Here is a 15,464-nt window from a genome sequence, read left to right as displayed (position 1 = left end):
GATCAGAGAAGCATTAAGTACTTTTTGGAGCAACGATTAAACACCTCAGTGCAACAACAATGGCTTCCTAAGCTGTTAGAGTTTGACTATGAGATTCAGTACAAACAAGGGAAAGACAACGTGGCCGCAGATGCTTTATCTCGAGTAGAAGGATCTGAGATATTACATATGGCTATGACTGTTTTACAATGTGATTTGCTCCAGAAGATTATGAGTGGTTATGAGCAAGATCAGTTGTTGATGGAGATAATCGAGCAGTTACAGAAGGATCCGAAAGCTAAGAAGCATTTCTCTTGGTCTCAAGGAATCCTTAGGAGGAAGAATAAGATTGTGGTACCAAATGATGGAGAGTTACGAAATTAAATATTGGAGTGGTTACATTGTTCAAGTCAAGGGGGACATTCGGGAAGAGATGTGACGGTCCAACGAGTTAAAAGCTTGTTCTATTGGAAGGGATTGGCTAGGGATATTCAGGCTTACTTAAGAGGATGTGGTGTGTGTCAGAGGTGCAAGTATGATAATGCCGCATCACCGGGTCTCTTACAACCATTGCCTATTCCAGAGGCTGTGTGGGTTGATATATCAATGGATTTCATCGATGGTTTACCGGTTTCTTATGGGAAGTCGATCATCTTTGTCGTCGTTGATAGGTTGAGCAAAGCAGGTCACTTCATGGCGTTATCACACCCTTACAATGCTGCTTCTGTGGCTCAGGTCTTCTTGGATACAGTCTATCGTCAACATGGGTTCCCTCGTTCGATTGTGAGTGACAGAGATGCTATCTTTCTCAGTGAGTTTTGGCAAGAATTGTTCACACTACATGGTTGTTCTCTTAACCTTTCTACGGCTTATCACCCACAGAGTGATGGCCAAACGGAGGTGGTCAATCGTTGTGTGGAAACATATTTGAGATGTATGACAAGTGATAAACCGCATCTCTGGAGCAAATGGTTGCCATTAGCCGAGTTTTGGTACAACACAGACTTTCACTCTGCTACTCAAACTACTCCTTATGAAGCTGTTTACGGTCAACCACCACCAGCACATCTTCCATATATGGCTGGAGAATCCAAAGTTCAAGTGGTTGCTAAGTGTTTGGAGGATCGTGAGAAGATGATTTTAATCCTCAAGTTTCATTTTTTGCGGGCACAGCATCGCATGAAACAGGAAGCTGACAAGCACCGCCGTGATAGGAGCTTCGAGATTAGAGATTTAGTCTTTGTCAAGCTACAACCTTATCGTCAAAAATCTGTTGTCTTGTGTGGATCTCCGAAACTTGCCCCTAAGTTCTATGGTCCTTACAAGATCATTGGTAAGATGGGAAGTGTGGTATATAAGTTGGAGTTAACCTAGTTCCTCAAGAATTCATCCGCTGTTCCACGTTTCGCAGCTCAAAAGAGTGATAGGTACTGCGATATCAACAACGCAGCTCCCTATTATCTTGACTGACATGGTGATCAAGGTTCCGGAGACTTGTTTGGGAAGGAAGATTGTGAAGCGACAAAACAGAGCAGCTACGATGATTCTTCTGAAGTGGAGGGATGAGAGTGAAGATACTGCAACCTGGGAATTTCTTTATGACTTGCAGAAGAAGTTTCCATATTTTTTACCATAACCTTGTGGTCAAGGTTCTTTTGGAGGGAAGGATTTGATACAGAGAAATAAGAGTGACACATGGCAAAAGAATAAAGGCGAAGGAGGTTTGTTACGGGTTGTTAAAAAAGGACAGAGAATTGGCCAGGTGTCAGCTCATTAGTGGTTGAGTTCATCTTTCTGTTGACTCAACTATAAACAGAAACGAAAATTCATTTTTGTTAGATTCATTCATGAAAATTGTATTGTGATTTTCTTAATCTGGACTTATCTCTGTAATTCGTATTTAGGGCTTATAATTGGAAAGGATCGTTCTCTTTCGGGATTCTTTACAAATAAGCTACGATTTGGTGTTTGTAACGAACGTCAGATCGATTCTATAGCGATAGATACCTTTATTGCTATCACAATTCAGAATATACAGAAGCTTTACTCCTTCAAGACAATCATTTATCAGGACAAATCCCATACACCCTGCTAACGAATGTCTCTGTACTTGATCTGAGAAATAACAAATTGTCTGGAAATATTCCAAAAGTTCATCAACACCCAAAACATCAGTATTCTTCTTCTGAGGGGGAATAATTTAACAGGCAGTATTCCTCGCCAGTTGTGTGGCCTAAGAATGATCCAACTGATGGATCTTGCCAAAAACAGATTGAATGGATCCATACCTTCATGCCTCAGCCATACATCCTTTGTTTTGGGGGAAAAAGATTCTTTCATAGGTTTTTCGCAGTTCTTTGGTTTTTATCTGAAAGGTGCTTTATATTTCAATTCTGCTATTGTGCAGGACAAGCTAATCACGGAAAATTGGTCAAACGACCAGATTAAAATTGAATTTTCAATGAAACACCGATATGATGCCTACCTAGGTGGAAATCTCAAATTACTGTTTGGAATAGATCTCTCAGAAAATGAGCTCAGTGGTGAGATCCCAGCCGAGCTTGGAGGTCTTGTGGAGCTACAGGGTCTCAATCTCTCTCACAACAACTTATCAGGAGTAATACCAGAAAGCTTTTCAGGTCTGAAGAATGCGGAAAGCCTTGATATCTCTTTCAATAGGCTACAAGGTCGGATCCCACAAGAATTAACCGAGTTGAACAGCCTTGCAGTCTTCAATGTCTCGTTCAACAACTTATCAGGAGCCATTCCACAAGGAAACCAGTTCAATACCTTTGATACACAAAGCTTCTTAGGTAATTCTCTTCTCTGTGGACAACAAATCAACAGAAGCTGCGACAACAGTAACTTTCAAGTACCAGATAATGAATGGAAGGAAGAAGAGAGCCAAATCGACATAGTATCTTTCTACTGGAGTTCTGCTGCAGGTTATGTGACAGTACTTCTCGGAATATTCTCATCTCTCTCTTTTGACTCTCCTTGGAGCAGATTCTGGTTCTACGTGGTTGATGCTTTCATCTACAAGGCGAAGAATTTGTTTTGGTAAAACTACGGTTGGTTGTGCCACATCCTATTTTCAAAAACTCATGCTTTGTTTCAAATAACCTATGTACTGTCCTGTCATTGAATAAATGTAATGCCCAAAACATATCTTGGAGCTCTGGTTGATGGTTTGATAAATGATATTTACTAAAACATATTTACGTGGCTTTACAGTTTTTTCTTTCTTTCTGAACTACCACCATCCTGAAACGAAGAAAACCACTTGTATATGTTTAGTGTTTCTCAACAGGTTGCTGAGAAAGTTGTGAATCTTTTTAGCTTCGCGACGTTTAAGAATCTTGAAGTTAACAGAGGAGATAAAGAGAGACTGGATTGTCCTGCGGTTTATGCGTATTTCAGGAAAGGAAAGGTTGGAGATTGGGCAAATTATCTGACTCCGAGGATGGCTGCTCGTATCCATCAGTTAGTGGAAGATAAATTCAAAGATACTGGCTTGCTTCAACATGATCAGTGAAATGCATTTTCTTTAATTTCTTCAAGATGCTCTGTTTTTCTCTTTGGTTCTGGTTTTACACCATTGTCTATAATTTGTATCATCTTATTTATAACGAGGGAAAGGTTTGAAGTTATGATCCTAATCAGGACTGGCTCGTTAATTTTGTAAGCTCTAGAATAAATAACAAATACAAATTTTAAATTTATGTTATTAAACTTTTTTTAGTACACTTTTTTAAAATATTATAAGTAATATTTTCTTATTATTAAATTTATTATGAAAACATAAATATATTCATATAGAATAATTTTAGACTCATTTTCTTATATTTAATATAACAGTATATATTTATAGAAACTCGAGGCATTTTGTTAAAACTTTGACAACACGCGATAAGGTTCGGGAGCGGTTGCACCACTTGTCCCCTTACTAACACAAAAAACGATGTAATTTCCCCATTATCACAGACCTACTTCATGTGATGCGTATCTGTATTATGAATATAAAAACACAAGTTGCAGACGATCGAGACTACACCATATCATGCAAAGCCAATTCATTTTTCCTATAGACAGACAATACATTCATATGAAACAGAAACAAGTTTTATTCATCCAATATGTAGCGTAGTACATAGATAATCGAAAAGAGCAAACTTCTGCTTTAAACAAGCATACAAGGATCAGTCGTTTTCCCCCTAACACGAACTAGCTCATTCACCGTTTTCAAGCAAACCAGTACCCTTGAACTTCTCCTCCATTATCCCATCCATACGAGCAGCCATCTCTGGAGTCAGATAATTCACCCAGTCTCCGGTCTTTCCTTTCCTGAAATATGTGCTGTTTGTATAAGGGGAAGGGTGATCTTCTCTTTCCTTATCTCCTTTGTTAGCTTCAAGATTCTTCATTGTCTCGAAGCTGCAAAGATTCACAACTTTCTCAACAACACCATTCTTCTTTTCCTCATCTGTGAATCCATAACCCATGAACTCAGCCAATCTCTTCAAATAAGGCAAAGGATCAGCTCTCACAGTCTCGTACTTAAGGAACAAAATCTTATCTGGATTCTCTTGGTGAGCTTTCCAGTAACCTAAGACATGATCAAGATAAGGACCTTCCCCAGAAATACCTTGGCAGAACATATCAAAACACTCCTCAAGACTACTGAGCGGGCCACGAGTTGACCTTTGCCTTTGGATGAAACTCCAAAAGGAGATGAAAGTGTCCTTTGGGTCTCTCCACATGTAAACCATCTTACAATCCGACTTGACAACCGAATCGGGTAAGAAATCGTGTGGCATATGAGTTGAAAACAGAGTGTTCCCTTCGTCTTGGAGAACATCAATGTGAGGAAACAAAGGGAACTCGATCTCAAGGAAAGGAATAAGCTCATGAGGGTTACGTTTTAGGAGAGGGTTTGTGGAATCGTCGAAGCGAGATCGATTGGCTATTGTGAATGTTAGTGACTTGAGCCAAGTGGAACCTGTCTTTGGGTAGCTACAAACGAGGAAGTCATTGGGTCGCGCTTGGAAGAACTCTTGCGCGTATAGGGAACCTTCAAGGAAAGACTGTATCCACCAATGACCACCGTACCAAATCAGGGGAGATTTCGGCCTCCAGCCTTTCACGTGAGGCAGCGTGGAGATCAGGTCTTGGTACCGTTTCTGATTCTTTTGGAACTCTGTTAACTCCGTCTCGTCATGGTTTGGCACGGTACTGTCTCTTACGGTTTCTGTTGCCATTGGAGATACAGGAAGAAGATTGGAGGACATGTGTTTCTGATCTGTGTGAGATGAGAAATGGTTGTTCGGACAAGATCGGATCAGAGCGGGCTTTATATATTAGAAGCAACGACATAGACATTGACGTTTGTTTTTTAATTGTACCTGTCGTCGTTATACTAATCCTAATTACTATATTCATTTTTTATAATACTTTCATTAAAAACATAGTATAAAATAGACTGGTCACTGGCCACTATCCACATGCTTCATGTGTTTACCAAGGACCGGATCTGGATCCGATTACGTTTAGTAATGAAGCTAATTTCGTTTATCCACGTAAAACATTTATGAGTATGTCGATTTGCGCACGATGTACGATGGTGCCATTGCTGACGGGTCCATGATGGCAGCGATATTTAAAATACATGTTGCAGATTCTTTAGGCGCTTACTTAACAGAAGACGATTAAACAAAAAAAAAAAACGTAAGTGGAGATAGAGAAGGCTTCTTGTTTACGATTTAGTGTTGTTTAAAATTAACCAAAAGAAATTAAAATTTATCTTATATAATACTCTCTCCGTTCCTAAAAGATCTAGAGAAAAATTTTGTTTATATTTCCAATATAATTTTTGTCAACTAATAATAAAAAAATGTGAAGTTCAAAAACATTAATTGCATTTGTTAAAATTTTATTGGTTTAAAAATATAGGAAATATAAAATTACAAAAAACTATGCATTTATAGCTAAGTTTTAATATGTTTTATTAAAAAATGTGAAAATTCTAAAACATGAATCTTTTAGGAACGGATGAAGTAACTTTTTTATCAAAACAAAGTTAGACGCATGATTACACAATCGAACTAAATTCTTTAATACAAAGAAAGAGCAAGTGATGAGACTAAATCATTATAACAAAAACATAAATCTTGTTTATCAGATCGAGGGGAGAAAAACAAAATTAATTATATATGATTAAAAATCCATTTTTATTTATCTTTTAGTTAATTTTATTTAAAGAATTATAGTTTATAAATTTGTTTTAGATTTTTGTATATTTATAAAATAATTATTTGTTTTATTTTTAAAATAATGTTACACAAACGACATCTATGTCATTAAAAAATGATTGTGATATCGACACCTTTAAAATTAGCTGATGTGACGGTCGATGTATATATGATTTCATCAAAAAATTATATAAATATATGATACTTGAACATTTTTAAAATTATATATAGATTCGTACTAATTAATTTAAAAGTTCAATATGACAATATTTTGAGCCAATACACTTGTGCACCATGCAAAGCCAATTTCATTTTCCTATTGATAATACATTCACTTGAAACAGAAACAAGTTTTATTCATCCAATATATAACGTAGTACATATATAAAAAATGTGACAAAACATATGCTTTAAACAAGCATACAAGGATCAGTCGTTATCCTCATTTACCATATTCAAGCAAACCAGTACCCTTGAATTTCTCTTCCATTATCCCATCAATACGAGCTGCCATGTCTGGAGTCAGATAATTCACCCAATCTCCGGTTTTTCCTTTCCTGAAATACGCGCTCTTTGTGAAAGCTCTCTCTCCTTATCTCCTTTGTTAGCTTCAAGGTTCTTCAACGTCTCGAAGCTGCAAAGATTCACAACTTTCTCAATGACCCCATTCTTCGCTTCCTCATCTGTGAATCCATAACCCATGAACTCAGCCAATCTCTTCACGTGAGGCAAAGGATCAGCACTCAAAGTTTCGTACTTAAGGAATAAAATCTTATCTGGATTCTCTTGGGGAGCTTTCCAATATGCCAGGACGTGATCAAGATAAGGACCGTACCCAGAAAAACCTTTACAGAACATATCAAAACAATTCTCAAGACTGTCGAGCGGGCCACTATCTGACCTTTTCTTTTGGAAGAAATGCCACAAGGAGATGAAAGTATCCTTTGGGTCTCTCCAGATGTAAACCATCTTACAACCCTTTTTCACAACTGAATCGGGTAGTGACTTGTATGGCATATGAGTTGAGGACAGAGTGTTCCCTTTGTCTTTGAGGCTATCAACTTGAGGGAACACAGGGAACTCGATCTCAAGGAAAGGAATAAGCTCATGAGGGTTACGTTTTAGGAGAGGGTTCGTGGAATCATCGAAGCGAGATCGGTTGGCTATTATGAATGTTAGTTATTTGAGCCAAGTGGTACCTGTCTTTAGATAGCTACAGATGAAGAAGTCACTGGGTCGCGCTTGGAAGAACTCTTGCGCGTAAAGTGAACCTTCAAGGATTGTCTGTATCCACCAATGACCACCGTACCTGATAAAGGGATCTTTAAACCCCCAGCCTTTCACGTGAGGAAACGTGGAGATCAGATCTTGGTACCGTTTCTGATTCTTCTCGAACTCTGTTGACTCTATCTCAGTCTCGTCATGGTTTGGCACGGTAGTGTCGGTTACGGTTTCTATTTCCATTGGAAGACATGTGTTTCTGATAGACATGTGTTTCTGATCTGCAGGATATGAGAGATGGTTGTTGTTCGGACAAAGATCGATTCAGAGCGGGTGTTTTATACTAGGAAAAGTTTCTCAGCTACACCATGTATACTATAATATGGTGCAAACCATCCAGACTATATAAATGTGTCGATAACTACACAATGTATATGATAAATACATGCCACATATACGACGTTAATAAAAATATGGTGCCAACATCATAACGAGGTTCAATTGATTTTAGTTAAAATAATTGGGGTCAGAGCGTAATTAATTAAAGTTAAACTCCGACCCGAACCAAATGAAAAACCCGACCCAGACTTAACCACTTCCTCCCCCAAATCGATTTCATTTGGAAATCTAGGGTTCATCCTTCAAAACAGAGAGAAAGAGACAGAGAGAAAGAGACATAAACAGAGAAAGAGAGAAAGAGAGATGGAATTTGGTGGAAGATGGAGCAATAAGGGAAAGGGCAAGGCAAATGAAAGCAATGTGCTTTGTTACTGTGGGTTGTTGGCGAAGATATCTCAAGCTTGGACTGACAGAAATCCGGGTCGAAGGTTCTATGGGTGTGAAAAATTCAAGGTATAAACTAATTGTGAATCATGTATGGTATAGTCATGGAGTTCTTTGGGAAGTTTTAAATTTTGTGTTTGTGTTAGAGTGGAGGTGATTGCGGGTTTTTTCAATGGTTCAATGAGGGAGAAGCTTTTGGATGGCAAAAAAAAGCTTTGATTGAAGCTAGAAACGAAATTCGCCAGAAGGACAAGACTATTATGGGATTGAAGAAGACCAAAAATGCCGAAGTGGAAGAAGACATCATTAACGCCTTTCTCAAGCTCTAAAGACATGCTCATTATCTTTAAAAACCTTTGTAATGTTGTTGTTGTAATGCTTAACTATGTAATGGTTTGACAATGTTTGGAAATCAACTTCAGTTAGCAATAAAAAAATGAGTTTGAACTCATTGCTTTAACATCCAAAATAGGTGATCATACATAACAAGAGAGACATATCCGAACAGAGAAAGGTCATATCCAAAGACCAAAGACGACATCGAAAGAGGAAAAAAAGACATCCGAGAGAAGAAAAAGACATTCTAGAGAAGTCAAGGTTGTGTAGCAGGTGGTGCAGTTGAGGAAACGTCCTCGATTGCTTGCTCATGTGATTGTTGTTCCATGTTGAGACGCCTACGCTTTCTGCTTTCATCAGACTGCAACATAATAAAGAGAATCAAACACGAGAAAGAAAAAAGGTATACAATTGTGACGACGACAATGTACCTCACGAGGACACTTCCTTGAGTTGTGGCCTTCACCACCACAAAGACCACAATGACCTATTCTTCCTTTTCTATCAACTTTAGTCTGATTTTTCTTCGGGGATTCACGCACTCCTTTAATCCTTGCCTTCCCCTTTGGTCTTCCAGGCGGTCTCTTGTATGGTGGTGCTTCAATACGGTCTTCACCAGATAGCTTCCAAAACCTTGGACCATTTATAGGCCCCAACCCACCCATGTAAAAACCTCGCCACTTCGATGTCAGATAATAATCTGAAATATAATCTTCAACCTCGAAACCATTCTCACGGATAACAGATACAGCATGGCGACATGGGATTCCAGACAAGTCCCATTTCCTACAAGCGCAGCTACGAGAAGGCAAATTCACCGTGTAACCATTTGAAAATTTAACACACTCATAAGCACCACATGTGCTAGGATAAGAATAGCAATGCTTAGCTTCATCACAAGACTTTTCAACCTCCTTTCTTGCCTTCTTTGTAACGAGACCCGTCTCATTTTTCGCTGTCTTATATCTAGTAGCTATCCTCTGCATTGCATCTCTTCTAATCAACTCAAGCATCTGAATAAATGGCTTCTTTCTTGCTATCTTCAAGGTCCTATTGAAAGACTCTGTGAAGTTGTTGTGTGTATCAGAACAACACGAACCTATCTGGAAAAATGCCCTGCACCAAGTAGAACGATCCTTCTTCATAAGTTCTTCAGCTGCTAGCGGATCAAACTTTTTGAAAACGTCCAAACTCCTCTCATAGTCACCCTCGTTGTAGCTACTTGCAATGCGCCAGAAGAGAGGCTTTAGTTTATCAGACTTATGATTCTTCTTCAGATTAGAGTAGATGTGCCTAGCACAAGCTCTATGTTCAGCTCTTGGCAACTCGACAACAACTCCATGAATCAATCCCCTATGCTGATCTGATATGATTGTCACAACATCACCCTCGCCTAAACCCAAATGAATCTTCAACCTGTGAATGAACCATTGCCAATTATCATTGCTCTCAGAGTCGACCACAGCTCATGCTATTGGGTATATCTGGTTATTGGGATCCCTTCCTATCGCGGTAAGAATCAGTCCTTGTAGAGAGTTGTGCTTGAGGAATGTCCCATCTAATCCAATAACCGGCCTGCAATACTCCTTCCATGCCACGCGGATTTTGTCAAAACAGATATACATGGAGTGGAATGCTTTCGCTCCATTTGGTTTCGTTGTTGTATTGATCTCTATTTTGCTATCAGGATTTGAGCTGCATTTAAAAAAAATAAACCATTTAGTCATAAGAACACTTAACCATAAACAATATTAAGAAAGTTTAAAATTAAAAAATGTTACCGTAATAGTTCCATCTCATAGTCTCTTAGCCTTGCAAAATGTTCATTGCATTCGGCCTGTAGCTTATCAAGAACAATACGCCTAGCAATCTTTGCCTGCTCGGGGGAGATAATGATGTTGTACTTCTCCCTAAACTCTTCTCTAATCATTGAAGCACTCATTTCAGGTTCCTTCCTGATTTTCTCCAACATAACTTCAGCAATGGCAGGGCTTTTGATGAGTTTACACTTACCTGTGGGATGGCAAGTATGTGTGTTAACGTACACTTTCACCATCCATTTCTGAATGGATCTCTCTACTGAGCAGTATATACGCCACACACAACCTCTACCACTGCATTTAGCACCAATCTTTGTCTTCTCCCATCTGTCATAGACTACATTTCTTCTTGACTGCAGAATATACTTGATCACTTGCTTCTTGAACTCTTCACCACTGTAAAAGGTCTGCCTAAGACTATAAATGCCATCTAATTCACCCCTATTAGCCATCCTCTCAGCTTGTTCCTCTTCATCATCAGATGACTGTTCCGTGTCAGGATATACCTCATCATCGTCTACAATCTCATCGTCATAGTTCTCATCCCTAAACATCTCAAGATCCTCTTCAAAATTTCTGTCAAGATCCTCTTCATCATCAGATTTATCACTCGCTTGATACTCATCTTCACTCTCTTCTGCTTCATCATCACCATCAACCTCGTCGTTTTGTAGCTCAGCATCAACCTCTTTACCATCAACCTCGTCATTTTGTAGCTCAGTCCTTGCAGCCTCTCTACCATTAACCTCGTCATTCTGTAGCTCAGCATCAACCTCGTCGTCTTCACTAGTTTCAGGTTTCTCTATGAAGACATCAAGTTCCCCATAATAACGACCATTAGAAGCCATCCTCTTTTTGTTTTTCTCTCCATTCTCAAGCAACTCCTTCTCTGAGATATCCTCATACGGTAACTTGTACCACATTCTCCCCACACTAACTTTTAGAACCATGATCTTCAGGAATTCTTCAAAAACTTCATCACCATTGACTTCGAACTGATCCATAAAACCATCGACATAATATAGCTTCCCATCTTCATCATATTTCAACACACCGGAATGGAAGCAATTAATCTTCACCGGTATTGAATCGCTGTTGCCATTAAAATAGCATTAGAACATGGTAAAGCCATCAATTGATTCTAATAATCAAAGTAAACAAGCAAGGGTTCTTACCTCATTGTCGCCTTGTTTCTTCGATTAGCTCATCCGGATTCCAATTCACTCATATTTAATCGATAACACCAAACCCCTCTCTGTCTCTTTCTCTCTGTTTTGAAGGATGAACCCTAGATTTCAAAATGAAATCAATTTGGGGGAGGAAGTAGTTAAGTCTGGGTCGGGTTTTTCGTTTGGTTCGGGTCGGAGTTTAACTTTAATTAATTACGCTCTGACCCCAATTATTTTAACTAAAATCAATTGAACCTCGTTATGATGTTGGCACCATATTTTTATTAACGTCGTATATGTGGCATGTATTTATCATATACATTGTGTAGTTATCGACACATTTATATAGTCTGGATGGTTTGCACCATATTATAGTATACATGGTGTAGCTGAGAAACTTTTTTCCTTTATACTATTAGAAGAAACGACAATTTTTGCCCCCCCCCCCTAAATATTTTTATAAATAAAAATGCTTATTTAAAAGAAAATTGTTTCGATTAAAAAGAAGTTATAAAATATTCCTTATATATTAAAAGAAAAGCATTGTAATAAATGCATTCACACTATAATAGACACGTGGCAACTTCACAATGATTTGATAATAAATATGTTAACGCGTTTACACTATATTCATAAATGTGCTTACACTATATATTTTGTATTTTTTTAATATAAAACTCACATGCATGGTTCCAATAAAACTTTGGATTTTTCGGTTTGAATCAAAACAAATAACGAATCAAAAACTAAACTAAACTATATATATATATATATTATTTTTGTTGTTTACGGATAAAGTTGGGCAAAATATTTATAAATTTTGATTTGATTCGTTATCCGTTTTGATTTGAACCAAAAAAATATGGATATCCGTAACTCTACGAAGCAAATCAAATACTAAAATACAATATAAAAAAAAACAAAAAAAAAATACCTATATTTTTAGGAACGGATATCTAATTCGATCTGTTATATGCATATATATACATATATGTTATATATATTATAGTTTATATAAGTTTTACAATATTTTTTATGAATTAAATTTATTATATTAGGTATTAAAATTTAAAAAGTTAAATAATATTTTATTTTTTAATAAAATGTTATTATTAAAATTTTCAATTATTTTTAAAATTTTATTTTATTTACGGATCAAATCGGATATTCTTAAAATTCTAAATCATTTCGGATATCAGAGTCACCGACTATCCAGGTGGCTAAAGATTGAATCGACATGAATGCCTCCAAATACTCGAATATTCGATCTGTGTCCACCTCTATTTACGGATATAATTTATTTTTCTTTATATGAAAAAAATTCACTAATGTCAAGGCCTTTTTAATTTTTAATTAATTTTAATTTTATGTTTTATGTATTATTTTTAACAAAAATATCATTTAATATTAATCAACAATATCTTTATATATTTGTCAACTATTTTTATATACTTTTACGTGCACATACATCTGCACCTTGATGTGACCACCTTGTGACTAAGTATTTACCACAACTGAAGTATCTATTTTTTTTTTTAAGTTGAAATATTTTTTTCTTAATGTTTCACTACTGACCAAATTGTAGTGAAATGATTTGTCTTAATAATTTTCTTTTTTTTTCTTGAACTATTATCCGTTTACAAACTATGATATGAAACCATTGGTTCGACATAACGACTATCTAAAATTCATAACATGAAAATAAATAAATAATAGTAATTTTTTCTGAAAAAACTAAAAACTCAAACATTCTAACCGAATAAGCCAAAATAAATATTAATTTAAAATAATAGTTATATTTTAGGAGATTAAAAACCAAAAAATAACTTAAAACCGAACCAATATCCAGATTAAATAGATTTAATGTGTTTTTATTAAAAATAATGAAACTAATAATCACATTCCGCGTAAGGCGCGGATTATTACCCAGTAGTACGCGTAAGATAGAGACACTGACTTTTGGTCTATAATTGGCAATTTGCGTTTACTTTTTGTCGTTTGATTAATCCATCCTAACTACCCTATATTATTTTTTTATAATATCCAGATCCTGATCTGCTTCCGATTATGTTTATTATAATGAAGCTAACGTTTTTTAAACATCTGTGAGTATTATAAGAGGGAGAAGAGGACAATCGGAAAATCAGAACTGACGGGAAAACCCCGATGTGTAGAGATCCTATAGAGATCCACCAGGGCTTTCTCATACTCAAACTCTATAGAGATCCTATTCAAAAATAAACAAAGCCCCTTTTGATAATAAGAAGTAATATATATATATATATTTTCTAATAAAATATTGTTATATTAGGTGTTTTACCCGCACATACAAACTTATATTTTTATGAATATTTATTAGTTTATATTTTATTAATTCAAAAATCATCATGATAAGTTTTTTATTTATGTTTAAAAAAATTAAATCGAACATCAAATTATTTATATACGACAAAGAATTTTATTTGCATGAAAAAGTTTTCCATTAAAATGTATTTTTATTGTTGTATTGAAATTTTAAAAAACTCACATATTAATTTTTTAAAAAAAAATATCTTTATATAAATGTTTTTTTATTAATATTTAATTATAAATTGTTATATATCTTAATTTTTAACCCTTATAATAGAAAATAATATTTAAAGATAACAATACAATATATAAGAAATATCTTAATTTTAAATTTAATATTATTAATAAAAGTTTGTTTTTAATTATATATAAAAATTCATTAAGAATATAAACGATATTAGACACTCTAAATTTTAACGTGGGAGCTCCGCTACAAAAAACCACTTCGCTAATAATAGTATAGAAAAATATTTTTAAATTCTTTGCCAATTTTTTTTCAGAAATTATCACATTGAGTGACTTTGATTGTTCTAAAAATTTTATCTTAAAAATAGATAATTCATTATATCTTATGTGATATATGTTTTTTTGAAATTAAAAAAAATTATTCCTCAAGGGGAATCGAATCCGTGACCAAAGCTTCATTTGTTACAAAGGTAAACCACTAGATCACTTACGATTCTGTTGAAATGTATACATACTAATAGTTATTATTATTAAACTTCTAAATCATCTTCTCCCAACCTAAAATCCCTAATTATTTTCTGAATCTAATAAAACCCAAATTGTTGCTTCTCAAAACCTAAGACATAGACATATCAACCGAAGACATAGAAGTCCGTAGCTCGTGTAACACCTAAAGAAAGTTTTCAACTCTAGTTTGAAAGGAGTAATGAGTGTATCAACCTAAGGATGAATAGAGACAGTGATGAGCTCGAAGATTTAGCCCAAAAGCTCAAGCAAGATCACTACCTCACCACGACATCCTTCAAAACAACATATAATTTTTAGGTTTAGAAACGAATTAGAGATTTAGGTTGGGAGAAGATAATTTGGAGGTTTAATAATAATAACTATTAGTATTAGTATAAGTAAATATAATTGTAAGTGGTCTAGTGGTTTAGCTTAGTAACAAGTGTAGCTTTGGTCATGGTTTGTTGAATGTAGTCGACCAGTTAAAACGTTGAGATGTGTCAATGGTTCGGAGGTTGCTCCTTGACCGGGTAAGCCTAGGTAAGCCAGTGAGAGGGTTTAAACATTCTTAAGAAATTTAGAGTGTACTTTTCTTTGGGCCTACTGAGTGTCTTAAAGTAGTCCAGTGAAAAGTTAAAGGTTTATTTGTGACATGGAGTGGTTTTATTGATAGGTTACAAATACAGTTGATGTTTTCGGAACCTATGTGTTTAACAAGAATATAAATTAAAAACCTTCTTAATCGCAAGCAACAGGTCATCAGATTCAGGACAATGCTGATATTAACTCACTTGAACATTAGCACTCTAGGGACTCAATGCAAAACTTTGCAAAGAAAAAGATAAATTCATAACAATTATCATATG

The 15,464-nt window shown here is 35.7% G+C and overlaps 1 protein-coding gene and 1 pseudogene across 1 annotated transcript; both read right to left on the bottom strand.

Annotated features, from left to right (window-relative positions):
• Positions 1–4,037: 4,037 nt before the first annotated feature.
• Positions 4,038–5,339, bottom strand: LOC106405074 (cytosolic sulfotransferase 18). The gene has a single exon (XM_013845683.3). The coding sequence runs from the start codon at positions 5,265–5,267 to the stop codon at positions 4,209–4,211; it is 1,059 nt and encodes a 352-aa protein (XP_013701137.1). The 5' UTR covers positions 5,268–5,339; the 3' UTR covers positions 4,038–4,208.
• A 1,330-nt stretch (positions 5,340–6,669) lies between these two features.
• LOC106405428 lies at positions 6,670–7,718 on the bottom strand (annotated as a pseudogene).
• Between the last annotated feature and the right edge of the window lie 7,746 nt (positions 7,719–15,464).

Source organism: Brassica napus, chromosome C6, assembly GCF_020379485.1.
Source record: "Brassica napus cultivar Da-Ae chromosome C6, Da-Ae, whole genome shotgun sequence".
In the NCBI taxonomy this organism is placed as follows: domain Eukaryota; kingdom Viridiplantae; phylum Streptophyta; class Magnoliopsida; order Brassicales; family Brassicaceae; genus Brassica; species Brassica napus.
Note: the sequence above shows the minus strand (reverse complement) of the source record. Positions and strands in the feature narration are given on the sequence as shown.

Excerpts from the sequence above, each read along its gene's own strand:
- LOC106405074 (XM_013845683.3), bottom strand. The coding sequence starts at position 5,267 with ATGTCCTCCAATCTTCTTCCTGTATCTCCAATGGCAACAGAAACCGTA.